We start from the raw sequence: 24927 nt of genomic DNA, 5'->3' as shown, positions 1-24927 counted from the left end.
CTCAACTCTTTCGAGCATTTCCTTGTATTACACTATACAGGTCCTGTTGACCTTGGCCATCTATCTCCTATCTCGATATACTTGACGGGATAAATAGACCGAAAATGTACGATTGGCACTTGACGAAATCTTAAAAACCTATCCAAATCATTTGTGCAATGTCAATTGTAACTTTGTCAATTACATATTGGGATGGCGCATAGGGGACGGTGCTGGAGTGTAGAGATATGCGGATCTTCTGATATATGGCACTATACGTCGAAGTACGCAGATGTACTGCCCAATTCAGATAATAGGGCGCGCAGGGGCTGCATTCGCAAAGTTCGAAAGCTCACGCATGTCATCACAAGCAGAGAGGGAATGTGTCTATGACCGTGTATGCGTCACTTCGTTGAGATCGTAAGCGCACGCCGGCCCACGCCCGTAGTAGGCACTGTAAGTATCGGAATGTGTAGTAGAGCACATGTGAGCTTAACCGTCCAGCTCGCGGTCAATGTCATCCAGCTCCTTGACAATCTCTAGAGCGGCCAGACACTGGAAAAGATCCTTGATCTCGTAGTCTGGACCACTGATGGTTTGACTAACTTTGTCTCAGCGACCGATAACATTGTTAGGCTGCGCAGCAAGCCTGGTCGCGTCTAAATTCAAAAAAAAAAAAAAAAAAAAAAAAAAAAAAAAAAAAAAAAAAAGAGTTTTGCTATAAGGAAGTGAACAGTTTTGGTAACACTTTCAGAAAGAGGCTGGACAACATCCCGCACTATCTTTATTAGGCGCTCCACAATAAATTCAAGTGAAACCTGACGCTGGGTTGTCTCCTTCTGAATGGCCTTCAAACAGCGATGTTCTGTTGTTTGTGTTGACAATATCTCGGAGTAAGGATGAGTAAGAGTAGATCCTACTATGCCAACCTCAAGCTTGATCGCTCGTACACAGAATTTCATCGTGTTGTGACCAGCCTGGGGTACGTGGACAGAGCATGAACCAGCGGAAGGGGTAGACTAGAGAGGAGCTCGAACGTACAGACGTCCCGGAAAGCAGGCTAGGTAGGACATCGCATTACCGAGTGTTGGACATGGGCGGGACAGCGGCGGTTCGACTGCTGGTAGTACAGATGGAAATGGGAAGGATAATTGTCTAGCACCGGGACCATGGACCGAGCAGGGGGAGTAGGCAGTGCAGGACTTCCAGTAGTCTGACTACCTCCAGGCTGCGCCTTTGGCTCCACTCTTGCAACACAATGCTGGGAATATAACTTTTGACAAGATGGATTCTCTATCAGTTTGCTTAGTCGCGGCCCCCTTGTGTCCTAAACCATCCCATTATCCCAAAGCCTCGATTCTCTCCATGGCTCATAGCCGGGCTCTTACTCGGCAGCCACAATATCGCCAGGTCCTTCAGCTTATCCTCAGTCGTGAGCGGTATGTCTGCTTCCAGATCGGTCCAGCCGCGGTACCCTTCGCCCTCATAGGCTCGTTGTTGTAGCTGCCAGATGCCGTCTTGGATCCACCGGTCGATGCGTGGGCTGAGTGCGGCGCGGAATTTGGACAGGTAGATCATGAATTTGGGGATGAAGATGTCGAGGAGGGCGACGAGAATGGAGAAGGCGATGATGAAGGAGAGACCGAAAACGTTGACGTTTCTGTTATGCTGTTAGACAGGTGTTTGTGGGTTTGCGGGAGTTTGAGCTTACACAACGTTATCAGACTTCCTCATCTTTTGCATCGTACAAAGCTGCTTCTCAGCATCGGTCGTCGGTCGGACATACGCGGGATAAGCAGTATCGCGCGATCCAGGACCAATCGAATAGTTAATCATAGCAACTTGCAAAGATGCTAAGATCTGCTTTTGCCAGCGTGTCAACTCGCGTAGCCATTGGTCGTCAGGAAGTCCTCTTTCGATATCGGGTTTTTCTAGCGATTCCGCTAATAGGTCAAGCGCGACGTTTGCGATGTTGAACTCGTATGCGGACGATGTAATCAATCTAAAGATCGCCTTCTGCATTTCGTTTGCGTTTGGGAAAGCGCTGAAATCAATGTTGGGAGGAGGAAGGTTCCCTAGAAAGACGCTGAGAGGGAGCTCGCCGAGCTCGGTGCACTCGTCTTTTCCGGAAGGGGGCTTGTAGCAGAATCGATACTGGGGTTAGTTAGACAAAGGCTTGTACGAAGTACCCCAGTCTGACTTACTTGCTCCTGGCAGGCGAGTGCTCGAGCGAACTTGGATGCATAATACAAGGTTCGGATTGGATGACCGCCCGTGCTGTCTATACCCTTTGCCTCCATCGGCACGGTTGCGTTGAAGAGAGGGTCGTGGACTTTGTTCTGATAGGTAACAGCATTGAGACCAACGAAGATGATTGTGAGCGTTGTGTCGTCACGGCGAAGCTCGGGTCTTGGGTCGAAGCCTCGAGCTACTGGTGCCAAAGGATTGGTGTAGTTCCAGATTGTACTATTGGGGGGTCAGTGATACCAATGGGTTGCGAAGATATCTTACATATTTTAGCGAATATTGCTGAAGCAAGAGAGCCTCGTCTTGGTCTACAGCCCAGGTAGTTCCATTGACAGTACCACCATACACCGATCCGTAGTCGAAAAGCAGAGAGTGCGGGTTTGTTGAAGAGTTTGGGGTTATGGAACCATCCGATGCAGCACTGTAGCGGACTCCAGTGTTATACTTGGTGTTCATGGCTATGAGAGAACAAGTCATCTTTTGGCAGAACTTGACACCGTCCGAACCCTGCAGATTCAGTCCGAACGAAGGCCCAACATCCATGAGTCCAGTATCATAACTGACAGAATCCAGATTCGGCTCGCAAGCAGTCTTCTCGAAAGGACATGGAACTTGGGTCGTGTTGAATGGCAGCTCGCGCTGGACCAGGGTGTTGCATATCGACGGAAGCTTAGTCACGCTCGTGTTTGCTGTTGGTCTAGCACAGATTTGCATACGGATCAGAGGCTTTCTTTGTAGGCCGAACCATGCTCCTGTCGAGCGTACTGGGTGTGCCCACCCACAATTGCGGCTCTTGACTAGCACCTCCAAAGTTGTTGTATCCACGACAAGGGATGAGAACACACTGGCTGCACCTGTGGGCACTGTAAAGAGAATTGCAATGAGCAAGAGGAACAGAGATCGGAGTAAAGATCTTTTGGCTTTGCCTCTCCAAGCCCACCATAGCTTGATAGTATCGGCGATAACTGAACTCGGTGCCGGTAGTGTACGTAGGAGTGCCTGTTGTTGCCTAAAAAGCGCATCTTTTGGCCGTCCAGTAGCTCGCAATTGATGTATCAAGAACGTGATAAGATGCCACAAGTGTGCAGTGGCTGCGATATGTAAGCATGGCTCATGACCTGAATGAGTGACGCCTACCTAGTGTCGACAGAACAGCGAGTAAAGCAACTATGATGTTGCCAGTTTGTGTGTCGGTCGTGATTGTCTTGCCCATGACAGGGCCATGAGCTAAATTGGTTCTGAGTTTATATGAGCAGGGATCTTGAGCTGGATTGGCTTCATAGACTCACCATACGCCGCGCTTAATCAGATTTGGCTCAAGTTCGAGAGACATCGTTGCGAACCTGCGCACACTTGCTACTGGAAAGAACTGGATGAACAAGCACCAGCTGATAAGAAGCCATGCTTCAAAGAAGTACTCCTACGAATTGCTCTATACGGCACAGAGCCTCCCAAGACTGATCTTGTCTTACCTGAGGGAGGCACAGCCGAATGTCGAGGTGGATATTGAAGTACGCAGCCAGCCAATGAGCATTGGCCATTCGCTCGCGAAGCACCCCAAGGCACACCCTTGACGCAACGTTGCCGCTGAACATCTCAAGATCTGTCGTTTTCGTAGCTAGTGTTCAAGCTGTTGACCATGAATGGGTCATCTGATATCCGCGGCTCTGGATCGTTTAGTTCTTGCGGCGGCTCAAAGTCTTGGAAGCATCTCAACAGCGCATTTTCATGCATTTCTGTACCGGTCATCCGCCTGACACAAACGTAAGAATCGATCACTCATAGTTAACAGTTCGCGTTGATCCGGAAGTGCATGATCAAACTCGGCTACCGATAGTGTATATTGACTACTTCTCGACAGCTTGTCTGCCTAGCAACAGAGACGTGTGGCTTTACCAAATTGGAATGCGTATTTCGTTCAGTCAACCTTTGTTCAGGTAAAAAAGCATAGGTGCATATCGAAAAAGTTGACTGACATTTACGAGTCTCGCACGATGAGGTCTAACGGTGGTTTTCTGATGATGGAGAACGTCGCGTGCTTGTTTAAGGCAGGAACGATGACCGAGGTGGCAGGGAGTTCCCGAAGCTCCGCGCATCACCGGGACCAGCAGCAACTCTTGAGACCTGCATCTGCTCGAACAGCATCACCCTTTGAGCGCATTTCGTTTCTGTTGTACGCATTTGCTTGTAGACTGCAAGTTTCATATTTAGGATATCTTACCAAAGTTCCGCCGCAGCTTCTCCGTTGTGTCGCGTCCACTGTTTCATTAGCGCCAAGCCATTGCCTCCAGCTCGACAAGGGCTGTGGACGGCGAAGCAGCCAGCTGTCAAATAAGCACACATCTAATCCATCCTCCACCCTCCACAGTCCTCATCGCCTTTATGCATCATGCGGTATAACACAGGCCTGCTGCTGCCGGCGTTATTGGCACTCGCGCCCTCTATCGCCGCAAAGAAAGATGCGCCGCTCGTCGAGACGACCCCGTTCAAGAACGAGCTCGTAAACATCCTCTACTTCGACGATTCCAAGGTCGCGTTATTACAAGAACTCGAAAGCGGGAGGATATGGAGATCAGAAGATGCCGGAAAAGGGTGGAAGCAGGAGAAGGAAATGAACGGAAACGGCATTCTCAAGAATCCGTACGACAACAAGGTTGCCACAGTCTTGGGCGAGACAAAACATTGGATTACATATGATCAGGGGGAGACTTGGTCCTCCTTCAAGACTGAGCTTCCACCTTCGCCAGAAGCACCTCTGAGCTGGCATGCGACAGATAACAAGAAGATCTTGGTCAATGAGATTGACAACTGCTTCACTGCGCCGTGTCTCGGACGTACATACTACACCACCGATGGCTTCAAGTCAGAGCCGAAGCTGCTCATCGAGGACCGCCGCATGTGTCAATGGGCGAAAGGATCTGAGAGATTCCTTATGGACAGCGATAAGCACGACGACCGCATTCTGTGCATCACGAGAGGCAAATACTCGGATAGGACGAAGGACTTTAGGTTACTGACGTCTGACAAGTAAGCTAGAACAGACGCTGGGCGCATGAAAACATGCTAACAGCCATAGCTATTTTAAAGATTCCGATGAGCCTGTTATGTCCTCAGGACGTACCGTACAAGGCATGGCGAATATGGCAGCTGTGAAAGGCTACATCGTTGCTGCTGCGAAGGCCGATCACTCAAGCGAACTTACCCTCTACGTCACGACCGATACCGATACCTGGCATCATGCTGAGTTTGGCGATCATAAGGTCGAGCAAGACGCATACACAATACTCGAATCGACAAACTACAGCATTCAGGTCGACGTTATGACATCGAAGTACACCGCGATGGGCACACTGTACACGAGTAATTCGAACGGCACATACTTCACGAAGAACGTCGAACACATGAACCGCAATGAGCGAGGTTTCGTAGACTTCGAGAAGATCGCCAACATTCAAGGTGTGGTCATGGTCAACGTCGTCGAAAACTGGGAGGATTACGAGAAGAAGGGCTCACCGAAGAAGCTAAAGTCGAAGATCAGCTTCGACGACGGAAGAACCTTTGAGAAGCTGGAGGTCAAGGGCAAGGACAAGGAGCTACACCTCCACTCCGTTACAAACCTTCACAATAGCGGCCGCGTCTTCTCCAGCCTAGCTCCTGGTATGGTCATGGGCGTTGGCAACACCGGAGACCAGCTGGGCAAGTACACCGACGGCGATCTATACGTCTCAGACGATGCTGGTCTTACCTGGGAATTGGCTCTCGAGGAAGCGCACAAGTACGAGTTTGGTGACCAAGGATCAATCCTGGTAGCCGTCTACGACAAAGGGGACACCGACAAGGTCATGTACTCTCTCAAGCATGGACGTAAGAACACCTGGAAAGAGATCGACATTGGCTATAAGTTCCGCGCTCGCGAGCTTACCACTCTTCCTGACTCGACAAGTCAGAAGTTTATGCTCTATGTATCCAAGAAGAAGGACGGCGGCGGTCGTGAGCATGTCATTATCCATCTCGACTTCTCCGAACTCCACGAACGAAAATGTGGAGACAAGGACTTCGAGGAGTGGTCAGTTCGCAAGGAGGACGATGGAAAGCCAAGCTGCATCATGGGTCACAAGCAACTATTTAAGAGACGCAAGTGGGATGCCGATTGCTTTGTTTCTGAGCCGTTCAAGGATCCGACGCCACACTTCGAGCCCTGCGAATGCGACGCTGTCAGAGACTACGAATGCGACGTCAACTTCACACCCAGCGGCGAGGGCAAGGACAAGAAGTGCGAACCCTCTGATCAGGTGAGACTGCCAAAGGGTGCTTGCGATGGCGACGCCAAGACGTACAGGGGTAGCTCAGGTTGGAGGAAGATTCCCGGCAATCAGTGCAAGGGCGAGACCGAGCGCGACAAGGAGGTTGAAAGGCCCTGCGATGGTGCGGAGAGACCACCGCCGAAGAGCGACAAGATTACCAGCGAGATCACCAAGTTCAAGGGCAGCAATTTCATGGAGCACTACTATCTGGAACGCGATACGCAGAACAGCGACGATAGCGACAACGCTCGGGATCGCGACGAGACCATCGTCCTATTGACATCCGAGCGCGAGGCTTACATTACCCACGACCATGGCAAGAAGTGGAAGAAGGCTGTTGAGGATGAGATCGTACGAATCTACCCTCACACCTATGAGAACAATTACGTATACTTCCTGACTGCTTCAAAAAAGGTCTACTACTCGGAAGACCGTGGCCTGAAGGACAGCATTCACAGTTTCGAGGCCCCTGTCATGCCGAACACGCAAATGCTTCAGATCTTGCAATTTCACCCGAAGCAGAAGGGCTGGCTCATCTGGCTCGGTGGCGAGCACTGCGAGAAGTTAGGCGACAAGGATTGCCACACCGTCTCATATGTCTCGCAAAAGAACGGTGTCTCTGGAAGCTGGGAGGCTATGCTTCCCTACGTGAAGAAGTGTGCCTTTGTCTGGCGCGAAGCAGGTCGCGACGTCAAGGAAGAGCAAGTTTTCTGCGAACAGTACACCAAGGAGGAGATGGGCGCTCCCGTAGAGCTCATCTCGAGTGATGACTGGTTCAAGAAGAAGGACATTAAGTTCAAATCGGTTGTCGAGTTCGCAACCATGTCCGAGTTCATCGTCATCGCCACCAAGGGCAAGGATGGGAAGTCCTTAGAGTTGTCCGCCAGTCTTGACGCCAACACTTTTGCTGAAGCCAAGTTCCCTCCCAAGTTCAACGTCGACCACCAGACGGCATACACTGTGCTTGACAGCTCGACTCACGCCATCTTCTTGCATGTCACGGTCAACCCTCGTCCAGACCAGGAGTACGGTTCCATCATCAAGAGCAACAGCAACGGTACATCTTATGTTATGAGCTTGAACGGCGTGAATCGCAACACTGAGGGTTACGTCGACTTCGAGAAAATGCAGGGCTTGGAAGGTGTCGCACTTGCTAACATAGTTGCCAATATCAACGAGGTCAACAACGGCGCCAAAAAGAGGAGGCAGACTCGCATCACCCACAATGATGGCGCAGAGTGGGCACCACTTGAGGCTCCAGAGAAGGATTCAGACGGCAAGAGCTACTCTTGCGATGTCTCAAACCCTGAGAAGTGTGGTCTGCACATCCATGGATACACAGAGCGCTCAGACCCCCGCGAGACATACTCTTCTCCTACAGCTGTTGGTCTCATGCTCGGTGTGGGTAATGTCGGCTTAGAGCTTGGTACTCTTGGTGAGGCCAGCACGTTCATGACCACTGACGCTGGTATCACGTGGAAGGAGATCAAGAAGGGTGCCTACGCCTGGGAGTTTGGCGACCAAGGTTCGGTCATTGTCATTGTCCGCCGTGGCGAAGACACCGATCATCTGTACTACTCACTCGACAGTGGCGACAAGTGGAATCTCTACAAATTCGCCGAGCACGCTTTTCGTGTGGACGCCATCACCACAGTTCCCAGCGACACCTCGCTCAACTTCCTTCTGTGGGGCAAAGATGGAAAGGAGCTTGTCGCCGTCAACGTTGACTTCTCTGGCCTAGAAGAGTTCTCGAAGAAGTGCAACCTAGATGAGAAGAACCCCGGAAGCGGCGACTACGACCTCTGGACGCCCCAGCACCCCATGCAGGACGACCAGCAGTGCCTGTTTGGTCACGTAGCAGAATACCACCGCAAGAAGCGTGATGCTAAGTGCAGAAACGGCGAGCGCATCGATCATATGCACGACATTCAACGCAACTGCACCTGCACACGCCGCGATTTCGAGTGTGCGTACAACTACGAGCGCCAACCGGGCGGTGAATGTATTCTCATCCCCGGCCTTACGCTCGAAGACCCCAAGGCCGTCTGCTCAAAGGGTGCAACCGAATACTGGGACAACAGCGCGTATCGCAAGATTCCTCTGTCCACTTGCGAGGGTGGCCAGGAATTCGACCATGCCGGCACGCCGCACCCTTGTCCTGGCTTCGAGGAGGAGTTCGAGAAGAAGCACGGTATCGGTGGCTTTGCACTCTTTCTCGCTATTGTTCTGCCGTTTGCAGCGGCTGGTGGTATTGGATACTATGTCTGGAGGAACTGGAGCGGCATGGGCAAGTTTGGGACCATTCGCCTTGGTGACTCTGGGAGTGGCTTCGACTCAGATGCACCATGGATCAAATATCCCGTTGCTGCAGTATCAGGACTGGTCGCTGTTATCGCTGCTATTCCTATGCTTGTTGGTAGTTTGTGGAGGATGGTATCTGGTGGCAGAGGTGGTGGAGGCTACGGTAGTCGTACCTACACGAGCAGAAGCTCCTTTGCAAGAGGCAGGGGTGACTACGCAGTCGTCGACCCCGACGAGGGCGAGCTGTTGGGCGACGAGAGTGATGAGGAAGTGTAGGCTGCGATGTCAGTGATATAACCAGTCAGTAAGGTAGTAGCACTGGTAGTATGCGAGATTGGCGTTGGATTCTGTTGATGGTGGAGTTGACACGTTAGCTGTACATTTTCACTGTAAGAATTTAAAGTGTGGCACTGTTGAGCTCTTGCACCCTCCTGTCATCGTTCGAGTCCAGCAGCTCGCAAGGTCAACCATCACGGATGTTGCAGTACTTCTGCGACAATGATGGGGTGAACTACTTGTCTATTTGCAGTCGATATACACCGCTTTTGCTTCTATAGTTGGAGAATAGATGAGGTGGGCCTTCTACGGAGGAACAGTACCTTTTTTGTTAAGCGACGCGGCGCAGGTAGATTGTTTGCATGATGAAGGCCAGGATCGTCAATTAGAGTGTCCGCCTGCCTGGTATTGATGAGGCGCAGTTCAGGCCATTTAAAGTGTTAAAGCAATATCCCGTTCTTCCTCCTGTTTACGGCATGTTTTCAACGGCATAAGGTCTGTTTACGACACTTTCATGCCGTGCTACTTGACAGCTGGTGGTTGACAGCTGTCAATGCCGCTGGAGACATGCTTGTCATGCAAAGACCCTGACATTTGTGGCAGCGGAAATTATGTCTGTGTCAAACAACGCCAACGCTGAAGGACGTGAACGATTTTGTGGCAGTTCCGTGTGTCCCATCTTACAGGCGCAGGCGGAGGCGTTCATGCAGCACAAGCAGAGGACGTTGTTACAACAGCACTGCAAGCCATGCTCACTGCATCGAGCCCAAGGAGCGAGACGGGACTTACCTCGTCGTCCTTAATCAGCGATGAAACGTCCGCCCACTCTTGGCTGGCCCAGAATGCACGGAAATGGCTTGTGTCAAGACCGCACGGCTCTCCGGCAGCGGCAGCGAATCGAAGGCCGGCCATGTGCCACAGGTTGCGGGTGGCTCAGGCACAGCAGCAGTCTGTTGGACGCCACGAGTTGGGTTTCTCACGGCGCATGAATCCTTGACGCGCCATGGATCCCTTGGCCGTGCGTCGCTGAGCTTGCGCTGTTGAGTAATGGGGCTTGCCGAGTTGGGTCGCGTCGCAAGCTCTCGTGTTTCAGGTTGATGCAGCCAATCAGCGTGTTGACCCTGAGGCTCGCAGCTTTTGGTGTTGTTGCTGCGCGTCCACGTCTGTTGGCGAGCGTTTGCTGAGATTTGTGCACGCTCGTGTACCTCCATACGAGGCGCCATCACCAGCGCCATGGGCGCCAGCGCCGTTCCACGCATCTGATGCTGCACTCGATCTTCACGTTAGCAACTTGGTTGTCTTTGCACAATCTCCTGAAGTCCCAATCGTGCACCAGGGCCCGGCTGCCTTACTCGCTTCGCATCCACCAGTACCTCCGCTGTTCCCACTTGAGAGTCTGAAGCAGGCCAGCGGTCTTGGCCCGCGGACAGCGCTGGTGAATTGGGCATGGTCAGTCGCGGGAGCCAGCCGACCGCCAAGCTGTTTCAAATATGGACGACTCTTCGCTGAGCTTGGTACTCGTGGCCTACATGAGCGGAGCCCCATGCTCCTCCTTCCTTCAACTCTTGGTCCTTCCTTCCTCTCACAACTCTCAGACCGTTCTTTTCTTTAAACAGCACTCACCTTCATTCTTTAGGTGTGCTTGCCTTGCAGTAGTTCACCTTCTTTTGACAGCTACTCTCACTTCCTTCACTTCGTTTCTCGTCTTAAGGCTTTTTTCTCCGGCCGCATCCTTATTCACCTAAAAGCGTGCTGTGCACGTCTTGGCTCAAACGCGCAGCTCCTCATACCTGTTCCGCCTGACACAGGTTCTCTACCAGCTATCGTTGCTCGCGCGTTGATGTAAGTCCTCCAGTTTCAACTGTCTAAGGCTGCCATGGTCGCCTGTCACTTACCATGATTACCCCACACCATGTTGTACGAGGCTACGAGGTGTCTCAACTCCGTCTGGCTTACGCATCACCAAATCTCCGTTGCCTTCTTCGAGTGTCTTCGAGCCTGGGCGGGGTGCTTGCCTGTTTCAATTCGCGCCATTACCGTTAGTTATTAGGTCTTATACAACAAACACTGACATGCAGTAGCGCTCTTTATACTCTTCACTCCCTCTCACCAAGACGGCCACACGCTCTCTCTCAACCTTTACCGGATCAGGATCCAGTCTGTAATCCAACATGAGGACTTCATTCGCCATCACCGGTCTTTTGACCCTTGCCTCCTCCCTTCTTGCTGCTGCCGCTCCCCAGGATGGCTACATTAGTCTCAACTCCACCACTCCGCAAGACGACGATGCGAAGGAAATTCTTATTATGTTCCAGAAGGATGAGCGCCCAGAGTGGGAGGTTTTAATCCAAGGACTCGAGAAGTGCGTCAACGAGACCAACCTCCTTCGCCGATTTAACAACGAAGTTTTCGCGGGTGTGGAGATCAGGGCAGGAAACCACTGCATCAATGCCTTCAACGCTTTGTCCGAAGTCGCCTTTGTTGAGGAGAAGACAGTCATTCAGTCGTTTGTTGAGACAAAGACTGGTGCTCCTTGGGGTCTGCAGCGCATCTCTAACGAGGCGGGCGCATCTGGATCTGCCCAGGCCCAGGACTTCACCTACTCCTTTGACGATGCGACTCTCGGTGCCGGTGTCGACATCTACGTTATTGACACTGGTGTCCGTACATCGCACGCGGTCTTCACTGGCCGTGCCACCCAGGGCTTCTCCGCTACCGGATCCTCTGTCGACGGTGACGGTCACGGCACTCACGTTGCTGGTACCGCTGGTGGCGCCAAGTTTGGCGTTGCTCAGGGTGCCAACATCATCGCTGTCAAGGTTCTCGGTGACGACGGCTCTGGCTCTTCCTCTGACACCATTGCTGGTATGGACTGGGTCATCAACAACCACAACAAGCGTAAGACTCAGCCCGGTTTCGTCGGTTCCATCATGAGCATGTCTTGGGGTCTCCAGGGCACTGCTAGGTCCGTCGACGAGGTTATCATCGGTGCCAGCGAGGCCGGTATCCACGTCTCGGTTGCCGCTGGAAACGACGGTGTCGATGCTTGCGGCTCTACCCCTGCTCAGCTTGGTGGCAGCAACTCCAGCGTTGTTACCGTCGGTTCCGTCAACATCAAGAATGAGGTCTCCACTTTCTCTAACATCGGCAAGTGCGTTGACATCTACGCTCCCGGTGAAGATATCCTCAGCGCATGGAGCACCGGTGACAACATCATCAACTTCCTCTCCGGTACCTCCATGGCTTGCCCCCACACCACCGGTGTCATGGCCACTCTTATGGCTCAGGACAAGAGCCTCGGGCAGGACCCAGCTGCGCTCAAGAAGAAGCTCCTCGCGACTGCCCGCTCCGATAAGGTCACCGGCAGCCTTAGTGGCAGCGCCAACCTCATGCTCAGCAACGGTGTTGATGGTGCCATTGCCAAGCGCCTCGTCAAGAACTACGTTGTTCCTGAGCGCAGCGGCAGCCCGGCTGCGCAAGCCATGAAGAAGGCCCACGATACCAGGGAGCTTGAGAAGTGGATTGTCGTCTCTGACGACTCTCCTCTTAGGTTCTAGAGCGTCGCATATCTGCAGCGTTTGAGATGATACCCTTTGTCGTTGAGTTTCGTACGAAAAGTCTGCCTAGAGCATTTCCTACGTCGAGGCCTTCATGGCCGATCTCCGGACCATAGTACCCAATAATTACAGCATGGTGTGGTTTTCCTTTCATATCTAAGACTCTTTTCTTGTCATCATGTGGTGGAATCTTAATTTCGCTGTCAATCCTTATCATGTATATGCATTGATAGAGTGGAGGAGCATGGGCGATGAATAGATAAGACAAGATGCTTCGGGCATCTTGCTGGAGTCCGTACTGCACGACTCCGCTGTATACCATCAATCAAACATATAAACATAGGTCTCAGTCTTCGCAATTTGCCACCGTGTGATTCGCGTGTTACCGTGATTGTGATCGTCCACTGATTTCTCACTCATTATCGCTGATCATGAAGATCAAGAACAGTACAACATCGATCTGTCACATCGATCTGTCACATCGAACCTGCATATGTCGCGCTTGCAATTCGTCAAGCTTACCCGACCTTGCACCCGAGCATAGCGGCTCATCAAATGCCCATCGTTCCCAACGAGCACAAATTGGCGACCTCCCATTGCATCCACGTTGCTGACATCTCCGGCCCACATCTGCTGTCTCGAGCATGCAGAATATTTTCTGCACATGAACGCGCGGCCCGGTGTACAGACAGTGCTTCTGCAACGGCTTGAGGCAAGTTGGAGTTTTTTTTCGATGCTGGGGTGCATGATGGGTTCTGGATGTATTCCGCGCATGGCGTTTAAAAAGATGAGTGTTGGTCGAACTGTAGTCCCAGAGTACGAGGCAGTCTCACGAATCTGGAGTCTTTTGTTCAGTATGCTGACTTCAAGTACTAAGCGCTGTTGACTGTGTCGATAAAGTGGTCAATCTGTGTCCATCTCCATCTCGGTGTCGATACCTAACACAGAATCATGGCGAATCGATCTACTATCATCTTTTATGTCATAGCTCTAGAACCCTTTTTTTATAAACATCTTTCTCTTTCTGCTCATAAGACCTAGTCTTATAATTGCAATTCTAATGCTAAAGTTATAGTAAATAACTGGGTTTACAACTTTTACATATAAATATTTTAAAACATAGCTATTCTAGTATTACTACTTTGTACTTATAAAATTAAGGTTGATAGATTTATCTAAGATTTTAATACAAGATCGAGTGCTGGGTGGAATCCACGCCTACTCCAGTTTTTACGAAAGAGTGATGGCGGCCTCTTGCGTGTCAGTACTCTGATTCCGCGCAACCTGCCAACCTGAAGCGTAAAGATGGGGATGTGGGTGCGGCATGTGTCTGTCTCCTGGATATTTGCAGCGCGCCCTGGACGACCTCGGCCTCTTTCTCATCTTCTACGAACACGGATAGAAGTGACTCTACCTTTACACACCCATCTGTGTCAGTCTCGATCGTGACCTCCGGGTCTGACAGTCAAGCTGCAGTGTCTCAAACAGTATCAAGATCCAGCTCAACACACAATCCTGTTACTTCATCTGCCAGCATCTCATCAGAGACTACCGGTGCCTTGCAAAATGTACGAACCCCCCTGGATTTTGGCTCAATACCATCAAGCATACGTAACAGGTGGGCGAGAGCTTTCGAGTGGCTAGCTAAGGCTGGCTGATAGGATGGGTGACAGTCTGGGTGGCAGGATGCAGGGCAGAACGTGGGATGCTTTAGGGCACCAAGACAATTAGCCACTCACGTATGTGGCCTGCATGCTATACTGTGGTACATACAGTCACTGCCAAATTCAGGAGGGTCCGTACATTTCGCAAACGATTGTATCTTGCCATCAATCACAACCTCAAACATAGCGAGCGCCCTTCTTGAGTCGCACTTTTCCTCCATCAGCTTGAGCCTCAAGAAAAATCAAACGAACAAGCTGGACGATATCACTTCGTCGGTGTCGACAATGTTCAGGGTTTCTGCAAGCTCAATAGCGCCATCACACTCAACTCCCTTATTGAGATATGCTCACGGCACATGTCGCATCCACTTCTACAAATGGACCGCACGCAACGAGCATGTTGCGTTTCGTCTCAATGTTTACGACGGCAGCAATACGCAGCTGTTTGACGACCATTTCGACCGCTATTTTGGCAAGACTGTCTCCATCCCTCTGGATACTCACGTTTGGATTATGATGTTGATGTCTACACCGGAAAACCTCGCAAAGATCTGCCGCAAAACGATTGGAACCCTGAATTTTGTGTCGGCGTAGCCGCTGTAGTATACTCACAGCTACGGTAGACGATAACGTAGGACTATCGGATCGATAGAATACTGCGCTGAATTGCTATCTAGCTAGGATAAGACGATATATACTGGCCCTGGAACGTGCTAGTCCATAGCAGTCTAAGCAAGGGTGATCGGGTCTCGTACGGACCGGTTGATACCGCAACGAATTTGCATTTGGCAAAATCGCAAGAGTGAACTTTCATGATAAAGATGCTACCAGAGTGCCACGTTGCAACACCAGTGGCTGGAACTGGGGAAACTTCAGTCAGGCCAGGAAGGGTGTAAGTCTGTCTTGCTCGTAATAGTAACATATCTGACAATGCTGCAGCAATGCCAAGCAGACTGCTTTTGGACTTGTTGAACAAAGGTCATCAAAGAACGTTTGGGAGTGAAGTCGCGACGGAGAAAATATGAAGGCCGTAAGGCAGGAAGGTAGAAGGCTAAGCAGAAGCCACGTTAACAAAAATGGCAGTGGCATCCTAAAAGTAGCATTCCAGCATTCCGGGAAGTTGCAACCATTTTGCTTTTGCTAACACAAAAATAAACAACACTCAGAATACCCATCTTGGCCCTTCCTTCATACTATTTATATGTCTTCTCTTCTTTTTCTGCTTTCGATCGTAGTGGTTTCCTGCCGCTTTTCTCGTCTCTGCCAGAATACTGAGAAGTGAGTCCAACCCTAAGGTTGATCTCGTCACAAATACATCATGCACCACTGTCGTGACTGAGTGATGCTACGCATGAAGTCGTCTCCTCTAGACCAATCTGTCGTGGTCTCTTACCATGATCTAGAACATGTGGCGCAGGGTTACAAAGACTATGCTTGGCGACATAAGGCTGTTCATAGCCGAATGCACCGTCCTTGGATAGTGCTGCGGTCTGGGCAAAGGCGCGGTAGTCTTCGACACAGTTGGCGTAGGGATCTGCTCCTTGTCGCAGCATGGATGTGAAAACGTGCATCCAGGCAATAAAACCCAGGTTTAGCCCATCCAGATTGCCCAGGATGTGGGTCTATACAAGAACGTATTGCCAGACGGTGCATCTGCCAAACTTCGCATTGGATGTCTGGCCGGCTTCGAGTGAGCAGTTGACCAAAGCGACGTAAGGCGGTACAACTTTCCCATTACATGTCCATCACGGCAGGCAGATTGCGTAGGCAAGTAACGGTAGGTCCGGTCTCTGAGTGTGCTTTACAAGAGGCATGGACAATCTTTGCTGTCTCGCGAGAAATATTGGGTAGGCGAGATTGTGCAGTTTGAACTCGAAGTACAACTTCAGACTAAATATGACTGCCATGGCGAGCAAATCAGTGCCCTAGTCTTCCCTCTGTTGGAGCTGCGATAGATCCTCAGAGTTGCCAGTGAACCAGTGTCTGTTTGTTGAGGCGGCGGCGAACACTCTGTCGGGTTATTCAAGCAGCGCGTTGGCCGCTGTCAATCCAGGCGGGATTTCTAGTCTGGCTAGTGCTGTGAATGATAACAGCGCGGCTTGGTATGTTGTAGGCCTTGTGGTCCGGATGAAGTCTGTAGTTTTGACTTCGATCACATATGCAGCACGGACGGCTATGTGTGGATCGAATCCCTCGTGCTTCGTTTCGTTGAGTATGCGTTCCCAAATGTGTTCTTGCTCTAGGAAGCCTCGTGCAGTTCGATGTATATACATCACATAGAGCGATTCTTAGGCCAGAAGGGCCACGGTGATCGTTGCTCCTCACATGTACCAGCAACTATTTGATGCGGTTCCTGACGTGAGGTGCGAATGTAGGACACCGTATCTGTTTCTCGTTGGCGAGGAGCATATACACAGCGGTATCTGTTAAATGGTACGAGTGGATAGCATATATGTTGTATTGTTGACTATTTGAGCTACGGTTTATGTGAAAGGGAAGCACTGCGAGAGATTAGGTCGGATTGGGCTAGTGCAGCATATCCCAACTGACATACTTGTGCTGGGTGAGGTACCCGGGCATCAACAGTATCTGCTACAGGGTTCAATGTTGACGGTCCGTGTCGCCCGATCAACTTGTTCACTAGGTCTACGTTGTCACGGAACGTGTCTTTTCCTGTTTGTGTAGCGTGAACGTTGGCTTTGTCTCTACGGACTGTTGAGAAAGAGCTGTTCTCTGGGTATCCATTACCGTTTAGGTACTAGCATTATCCTATGTAATTGGTAGCGTTCGCCACCACTCAATAACAACACTTACATCACATACTACTTTCTATGAATGTCATCTTGCTCATGTTGATCGTGTGCATCATGTGTCACGAGAAAACCCTTGGTGCGGCTGTTGAGTCTTGCTATTGTACGGCCCAGCGTTGATGTGGGTATTGTTGAAGTATGATTATTGACTGAAGTTACGAAGGGGCAACCTGAGTATCCATCCACTAGCACATATAAACAACGCTAGTACTAATTAATATATAGAGAATAGCACCTTCCAACAGGTATAATAGCGGTACCAACAGTGATGTCTATAACTCGGCGATGGTCGGGATGTGACAAAGCTCGATACAAGGTACGGAGGCCGAGGCTGTAACCACTGGCACGGAAAAGCTGGAAGATCTTCGCTCATTCCACCTTGTACTTGAGATCAATCCTGACTAATATGTGCTCGTACAGATTCTCGAGGGCAGGTAGATTGGCGAGGCGAGCCCGCAAACGTGAGATTTCGTCGTCATCTCGGAGGCCTCCAAGTGATTTGGCGACTAGTTCAACCCATAGGAAGACACCGTCCGCTTTTTCGACTATGTCTTCGATGAGGTCAGATGTATCTTCGGGATCACATTGTCGCAAGCTTTGCATGTGTCGCTCTTTTCCTAGAATGTCTTGAACATACGCTCGGATGTCGTCCTTAGTAAGACCTTACAGCTTCAAGCACGGCGCGCATCTCGGAAGACATACTCGAAGACTGGCCAAGGCCTGCTAGAAACACAGAATTTGGCGTAAGGAGCATCTTCGGCTAGATCGTGCACAAAGCCTGAAATGTCGCCAGCAGAACCGTCGTATTCGTGCAGACCGTCTATGAAGAAGCGGAAGCGGAAGTCCTTGGACGAAAGATTGACCGGTCGCTTAAACGCTGTTTGCAACTGATCCTGGGACCAGTGTACTGACGCGAGTGGTAGGTCGTGAGATGAAAGGGCGCAATTCTGCTCCCATTCGTTCGAGAGCACGTTCGCGATAAGGTCCGTCTTCTTTCGTAGCAGCTCGTAAAGCAACGAACGAAAGAGGCCTGACCGAGATCGTTGCTCTAATGTGCCACTGTTTCAGAAATCGAACGCTCCAGTCACCAGTTCATTTCCTTCGGCCCAGTCATTCAAGCAGTCCCAAGTCTCTTGCTGTTCCGAGATAAGCGCAGCAAAGTGGAATTCGCAGCAGCTGCTTTACCACTCACCCAGAAGACCATTGAGCCTTGTGAGAGCCAGACTCTGAAGCTCGACCACAGCCTTGCTGGGCTGCCGGGATCCTGGAATAACCATTTGAAAGTATGCGCATGAGCTGACCCAATTGCTTCATATCGATGGCTCATTCCTGCAAAGCGCGAACTTTCGAGGAGATGAAGATGCACTCGATTCTTGCGAACTTCGAAATCTTGTTGCACAAATGCTGAGCGGGATGTTTCAAACTTTTGTTGTATAAACCACATGGGCTGGTCGAACTGTTGTTGCAAAAATATATTTTGGGCCTTCTAACTTCGTTCAATGGTCTTGATCACTGGCTGTGTGTTCTTGTCTAGTAGGGTGTAAATCTTCTCTTGGCTAAGGAAAACATCACCTATGATCTCTCTAAGAACATCAGTCAGCAGCGCTCGCCTACAGGTATCGAGAAGTTTTGATGCTGTTGACATACCTCACGATAGATAAGATATGAGTATTCAGCTCATCCCTCAGGAATCGCAATCGCTCAGCCATCTGATCCATCTCACTCTTCGACCACACCGTTTTCAAGGTGTTGCGGAAGTTCTTCCATTTTCAATATTCAGCGCCTTTCGGCACCTTCAGCTCGTACAAACAATCCAGTAATGCCTTTGAGAGTTCGGTGCATTCGCGAGCAATCTCTACGATCTGCTTTTGATGCGTCTGAATTGCATCAGAATTTTGTGGGTTGATCTTAATTCGAGTATTGAGGGAAGGTTTCGTAATTTTGTGATGTTACCGCTTTAAGGCGAAGTGTAATTGTTTCCGTGTGTTCGTTCTCCGTGAGTCGTTTGATAGATTTGTCTGCTTTTGCTCACGATTTGCGCCGAGAACTGTACAAACTTAACTGCAGCTGCAGCTACTGGTGAAGTTGAAAGGGGGTCAATCACCCTGATCTAGAGAAAGCCAGGCGTCTCGAAGATTGTCTCATGGAGATACCAGCTAAGGACGGGGATTACGAAGGACGTAGATGCGATACTCTGATCAGGCTGTGTGAAGGCTGAGCAGGCTGTCGACACCTGATGGCTTAGCGGCATGCACTGTAAGCCAGCCTGCTCCGTTGCTGCACGGCGAATCAGATTTGCACAGCAACAACAATTAAAAACGTTCGTAATGACAGTCCATCGAGCCTTACGGATGGCCTGATGTGCGAAACGAAGAATGTCGCGAGGGCCAAATTGACGCTTAAAGCGCGCCTACTGCCTGTACATAAATCAATTTAGCCCATGGGCACGCAAGAAGTGTCAGGATCATTTACTGACTCGCAAAAAGCCTTCCCCGAGAGAGTATCGAGAACGCACCGGGACCCAAAGCCAAAAGCTGTAACGAAGGTACGGTGATTCATGCCGACCACGACACACACCACCGTCAAACAATGCAAACAGACACAACTCTTCGCAAACATGGCATCCATTTTCGTCCCTGAAGACTAATCCTTTCTATATCCATAACTACCTGCACCAGCTTCCCGCGGATGCTCCCAATCCAGCTCCTGAACGAATGTGGGGTATAGGGGTATGAGAAAAAGAGTAAAGCACAAAAAGCCACAAGAGGGGAATACAACAACCAGAAAGCACAATAGTCAATCAGTCCATCCGTACAAGATAAGTGCACCATACCTAGACCAGCCCAACATGTGTGTATATTTCGATCCTCTCAAGGAGGGTCGTCCGTTGCTAAGACAATTTGATGGTGAAGGGTGTATCGAGGCGCACAATATGGGTAACATGCAAAAGCCAACCGTTGACCCGAAAGACTCGCTGTCGTAAATCGTCAAGAAGGTGGGTGTTGAGAAGTGTAAAAGTCGAGATTAAAAGGTTTAGAGGTTGAAGGATCCACGAAGTGATTCGGGTTTGGAGAGCTGAGGTATTCAACCGTCATCCTCCAGATCATCGTCCTCGTCCTCCTCGTCTTCCTCGCTGATGCTCTGCTGGGCCTTGGTCTTCTTGGGTGGACCGGCCTTCAGCTGAGTTTGAGAAGCCTTGCGCTTGGGGCCACCGCTCCTAGCTTTGGGCGCCGGTGGCGCAGCGTTGTTCTCTTTGTTGTCGGTCTCGCCATCCTTGCCTTGAGCATCCATAGCAGCAACTTCTTCGGCAGTCAAGAATCGACCACCAGGTCCACGCGGGCGGCGCATGGCATGGTTGTGTCTTGACTCGTGCAGGTACGGCTTGCGGCCCTTTGATGTGAGACGGAGGGCATCCTCCAGCTTCTGTCTTGCAAGACGGCGCTTCAGGATTCGGTGAAACTGTTTGGCGTTGACGTAGAGCGGGGCTTCCTCGGCCTGCGCTCCAGCTACAAGCTCGGGCGACTGTTGATGTTGGGGTGGCGCCGACATCTGGGGTGGAACGGAAATAGACGAACGAGGTCCTACGTGACTCATCACGGGCTGAGGTTGCTGCATCGCAGGACTGCTGATCTGGGTGCTCATTCTGCGTTGTTGCATCTGACCGGGTGTCATTTGGACTTGGGATGCAAGAGGTCCAGCCATACCAGCTGATACAGCAGTAGGCGATCGCGGAGCGGCGCGTCCGTCTTGCTTCAATTGTCCTCCCGACATGCGCGGAGATGCTCTGGGATCTTGCGCAAGCTGTCCATGCATCGTATTCTGATCATATCCATATGCTCCCGCCGGACCTGCAGCAGCAGCTGTGGCCATGGCTGCCGCTTGTGTTGGCGACATGCCGTACGCTTGGGGCATGCCAGGCATGTAGCCTTGCTGTGCGTAGCTCATTTGCTGGGGGTGTTGCTGGTGTTGCGCGCCGGCTTGGCCGTATCCCTGCGATGGGAGGATTGGCGATGTTTGTTGATACGAGTGCATCTGTTGCTGTTGTGTGGGTGACGTTATCGATGGGTTCCCAGCAGCTGGGTTCTGAGCGCCGCCATAGGGCTGAATGTGCCCGGGCGCGTGCCCATGGTGGGGCTGTTGGTATTGCGCGTAGTCGGTCATGGTAGGAATATTTGTTGTTGGTGTTGTGGGTGTACAAGGCAAGCTCGACGTGCGCGACTTGGAAGCGGCGTTGTTGTGAGTATTACCCCGGTTGCGCCACTGGCTGACACAGACGCAGGGTAGTTGATCCTCGTGGAAGCCTCAGTCGTATATGGAACGAGCCTCAATTGCGAGTGCTCGTGTCGTGCGTTGCCTGGGACGGGGTCTTGTGTGATTCGCAGAAACACGTATGATGGGCGCGCAGGGACGCGACTTAGATACTAGCTCTACAAAGGCAGGCTGGAGGAATGGTAGCCTAGAGCTGGGACCGAAATTAGTATGCGACCAATAACGCGTATCTTGAGCGTCTGGAGGCTTACGGAGGATTGACTTCAGCTTGATCGATATAGTCAGTGGCTGATTTGACAGTGAGCTAGGTGGTGAAGGCTACCTCGACAGGTGCGTCTTGTTTGCTGATCGAGAGCGGGAAGCGTGTTTCTAGGCGCGCAGTACAAAACTGGTCACGTCGTGGCAGAGCCGATGCTTGATGCGTTGTCAATGGCCACGCTTATGAGGCGAAGTGCTCGAGGCGCGCACGGTCTTAGTCTCAGCGTAGGTCTTGAGGCGCAATGACGGCAATTGGGTGCCGAGTCAGATCTGGGGCGGTGCACTCGCACAGAGGGCAGAGTGGGCCGGTAATGGTAAGAATACGCAGTCTAAGGGCCCGCTCCGTGTGGGGAAGAGTCCGTTTCAGGGCTTCACCCAGTCAAAAGGGACTGCGAAAGATGTCTACACTGTTAAGAGTAACCGTCAGCTAGTCCGAGGCACAGATACTCGAGCAATTGGAGGAGGTCGAGGGGAGGCATGTGTTGGCGGGCGGGCGATTGGAGGTGATGTGTTGGCAATGCAGGTTCATGCACGCCCATGAAGACACTTACCGACTTTAATCAGCGCGGCACATGCACGTCGCAAATACACGCTTGGGTAATTGCTGCGCCGGCGAGGTGACGCTGGCTGGCGTGATAGTCGTGGTAGGGCTCTGGTAGCGGTGTTGCTAGAACGTGCTCGGATGGCGGCGCCAGAGATCAGTGCTTCTTAGGGCGACCAGCGACTGCGCAGAGATATATTGTCGCGGTGCGCAGGTGGTGCTGGCAACAGCAGGCTCAGTCCAAGCAGCTGGCAGAGTATGCGATACAGAGCCGAGCAGCGTTAATGAGCCGTGTGTTCTCTGTGTCTAACGGGGCGTTGTTAGCAGGAGCGCATGGCAGGCCGGGAACGCGCGACGGTATACAGCGCTGGGACCAACATGACAGTTCTAAGGGCGAGCTGCGCAGGCAGCACTGCAACTGTCGCGCAATAACAATAGAAAAGAACACGGCGGCGCGTCGCGATAACAGTCAATCGACGACGAGGTGCACCGCGCAGATGGGCATGGTAGACTTACGGATGCAGCAGGCCGCAGCAAAGTTCAGTCACGAGATTTTGTGGTGGTGAGGAGCGCGACTCGCGTTGACTGGCTGGGAGGGCGGCAGGACGCAGCTCTTGTCTTTGCCGACGCGTGCGGATACCTGCGAGTACCAATTCTGCGCTGGGCAGCACGCCGTGTGGAAGCGCCGAGCAGATACACAAAGGTACCCGGTGCGGTTTGACGTGTTGTGACCACGAGCGCGTTGTAGCGCAAGACTCGTGATTCTGGTTGATGCGATGGCTAGTCGTGGTGGTGCAGGATGATTGGAGAAGGAAGGAGAAGCTGTGGTTGGGCGCGAGAGGGAAAGGGCGATGGGCGGGGTTCTTCTATTCGCGGAAGGCGCGGCCTGCTGACAGGGATGTCTGCCAATAACAGGTCAGCCACGGGCGTGCCTTTCGCGACGCTCTAGCTGCTCAGTGCTGGGGTCTGTTCTGCGCGACCGTGCTGCACATGACGGCATCTGGGGAGTGTGCTTCTACATGTCATGGTAGCTCTACGGGAAAGCTTGAAGATAGATTTCAATCAGTTTGGACCGACTTCCAACGCTCCTCACGGACAAGGGAGAGCCGCGCCGGACGTCACGGCCCGGCTCAGAAGCGGGCAGCAACAGAGCGGTCAGCCCGAGGGCTACGCAATGTGCAATTGAGTCTGTGGCAGGTGGACGCGAACGTGCTGCCCATCACCCTCTAGCCCGCAAGGCCTCGCACTGCTCTGGCGTGAAATGGAAATGCACATTTCACAGGCAAATCACAGTCGCACATCGCCGAAAATCCCGCGCGCGTAGCCAACGTGATCCCGCAGCGCTGAACTCGCTGTGTGTTCTTGCGGCCGATTCGCTGCCCGGGCCAAATTACGGCGCCCCCAGCTTTGCACTGCAAGCGGCGCGCCCAAGCTCCTTGAATCCGTGCTCCAAAACCGCAAGCCTCAACAACAGACAGCAGTCTTGCACTTGCAAAGACAGCAAACAGTGTTGATCGTCGGTATCACTCGGGTCAGACAGTCGCCGCGGTGGTCACAGTCGCACAGAACACATGCTTCCATCTCACCACCGCAAAGCCTGCCTCTGCATGCCATACCGTAATCCTTTCAAGGGTTCTTCAGTGCCTAAGTGTTGCCCCGCTGCTCTGCCCTGAACTCTGAAGTCCAGATGCGTCGCCTCGCGCTTCTGCTGTGTTTCGCGCCCGTTATCGAGCTGCGATGCTGCCATCTGGCGTCCATTGGCTCAGCAGCTGTCTCGTCTGCGTCTCAGAAGCATACAACGTCAGCACGATGCCATGCAGCTTAGCCCGCGCCTGAGCGTCAAAGCTTCTGATCGTCATGCTGGGGCCAGCGTGCACATGGAGGAGGCGTGTTCGTGGTTGCAGATCGATCAGGTCGCCTGTTTAGACAACATGTCGCGGCTAGGTTAATCTTGTGTGCAAAGCTGAACGACATCTTGTCTTGACGTGCTGGATGGAGTACTTGAACAAAGCTCAAAGCTCAAGAGCCAAGTCGCCTACCTCCAGCCTTCCTCGCTGCGTCATCCCGTCCACCGCCTCCAGCCGTCGGCAGCCCGATAGCTTGGTCCGGCCGATGACCCTCGCCGACATGTGAAGTCACACCAACGATGACAGCGTAGGATTGATACCACGCACAATGCCATCCCACTTTATCGCAAAAGGAAGAAACCTGTGTTATTCTCGAAGATCGATTGGTATGCAAATGCCGGAGTTGCAGCCTATTCTCGTATTCATTAAGCGTTGTTGATGGTCTTGCTCGGACCAAGTTAAGATCAGATGTCTGGTCTCCAGATGAGAACTCAAAAGCTGCAGTTTTCCTGCGACGCTCTCTCCTTTTCTTATTTCAAGATGGATTTAGATCAATTTCCAGTTCACCGACCAGGCTCGAGTCCATCTATAAACCTGCATCATGCCTTACCTCCGCAGGGCACACAATTGCGACCCTGATGGGGTGCATTTGGACACAACAGCAACCCGTGCCAGCACGCGACTCTTCCCTGTTTCTCTCAAGAAGTGGTGCCACCGTTGCTATATTTGACGTGGTGCACGCGATCGAGTCCTGCATTTCTCGCCTTGCATGTCGTGGTTCACAGCCATTGCGCTCTACACAAGAGACAATGTTTCTGGTATTAGTACTTTGGGGGACGCTTAAGCATGTTGCAAGAATCCTGGTCGTTGTTGA

General features: G+C 51.7%; 6 protein-coding genes across 6 annotated transcripts; 3 read left to right on the top strand and 3 right to left on the bottom strand.

Moving 5' to 3' along the window:
- Positions 1–1270: 1270 nt before the first annotated feature.
- Positions 1271–3559, bottom strand: BU25DRAFT_491794 (uncharacterized protein; the record flags this gene model as incomplete). Its single annotated transcript, XM_033711594.1, has 4 exons — positions 1271–1639; positions 1691–2133; positions 2184–2445; positions 3516–3559. 4 exons carry the CDS (start codon positions 3557–3559, stop codon positions 1285–1287), a joined length of 1104 nt encoding a protein of 367 aa, XP_033561064.1. The 3' UTR covers positions 1271–1284.
- A 1056-nt stretch (positions 3560–4615) lies between these two features.
- On the top strand, positions 4616–9107 carry BU25DRAFT_459129 (vacuolar protein sorting/targeting protein 10; the record flags this gene model as incomplete). Its single annotated transcript, XM_033710255.1, has 2 exons — positions 4616–5253; positions 5303–9107. The coding sequence occupies 2 exons, from the start codon at positions 4616–4618 to the stop codon at positions 9105–9107; spliced, it is 4443 nt and encodes a 1480-aa protein (XP_033561063.1).
- Positions 9108–9959: 852 nt separating this feature from the next.
- Positions 9960–11177, top strand: BU25DRAFT_469934 (uncharacterized protein; the record flags this gene model as incomplete). The annotated part of the gene is made up of 2 exons (XM_033710782.1): positions 9960–10055; positions 10201–11177. The coding sequence occupies 2 exons, from the start codon at positions 9960–9962 to the stop codon at positions 10717–10719; spliced, it is 615 nt and encodes a 204-aa protein (XP_033561062.1). The 3' UTR covers positions 10720–11177.
- Positions 11178–11413: 236 nt separating this feature from the next.
- On the top strand, positions 11414–12664 carry BU25DRAFT_342671 (subtilisin-like protein; the record flags this gene model as incomplete). The annotated part of the gene is made up of 1 exon (XM_033702920.1): positions 11414–12664. The coding sequence occupies one exon, from the start codon at positions 11414–11416 to the stop codon at positions 12662–12664; it is 1251 nt and encodes a 416-aa protein (XP_033561061.1).
- Positions 12665–14962: 2298 nt separating this feature from the next.
- On the bottom strand, positions 14963–15296 carry BU25DRAFT_74312 (uncharacterized protein). The gene has a single exon (XM_033712077.1). It carries the CDS (start codon positions 15248–15250, stop codon positions 15002–15004), a length of 249 nt encoding a protein of 82 aa, XP_033561060.1. The 5' UTR covers positions 15251–15296; the 3' UTR covers positions 14963–15001.
- Positions 15297–20095: 4799 nt separating this feature from the next.
- On the bottom strand, positions 20096–21535 carry BU25DRAFT_74307 (uncharacterized protein). The gene has a single exon (XM_033712076.1). It carries the CDS (start codon positions 21297–21299, stop codon positions 20223–20225), a length of 1077 nt encoding a protein of 358 aa, XP_033561059.1. The 5' UTR covers positions 21300–21535; the 3' UTR covers positions 20096–20222.
- Positions 21536–24927: the final 3392 nt, after the last annotated feature.

This window comes from Macroventuria anomochaeta (genome assembly GCF_010093625.1).
Source record: "Macroventuria anomochaeta strain CBS 525.71 unplaced genomic scaffold BU25scaffold_19, whole genome shotgun sequence".
Classification (NCBI taxonomy): Eukaryota; Fungi; Ascomycota; class Dothideomycetes; order Pleosporales; family Didymellaceae; genus Macroventuria; species Macroventuria anomochaeta.
The sequence above is the reverse complement of the archived record's forward strand: the minus strand, read 5'-3'. Positions and strand labels throughout refer to the sequence as shown.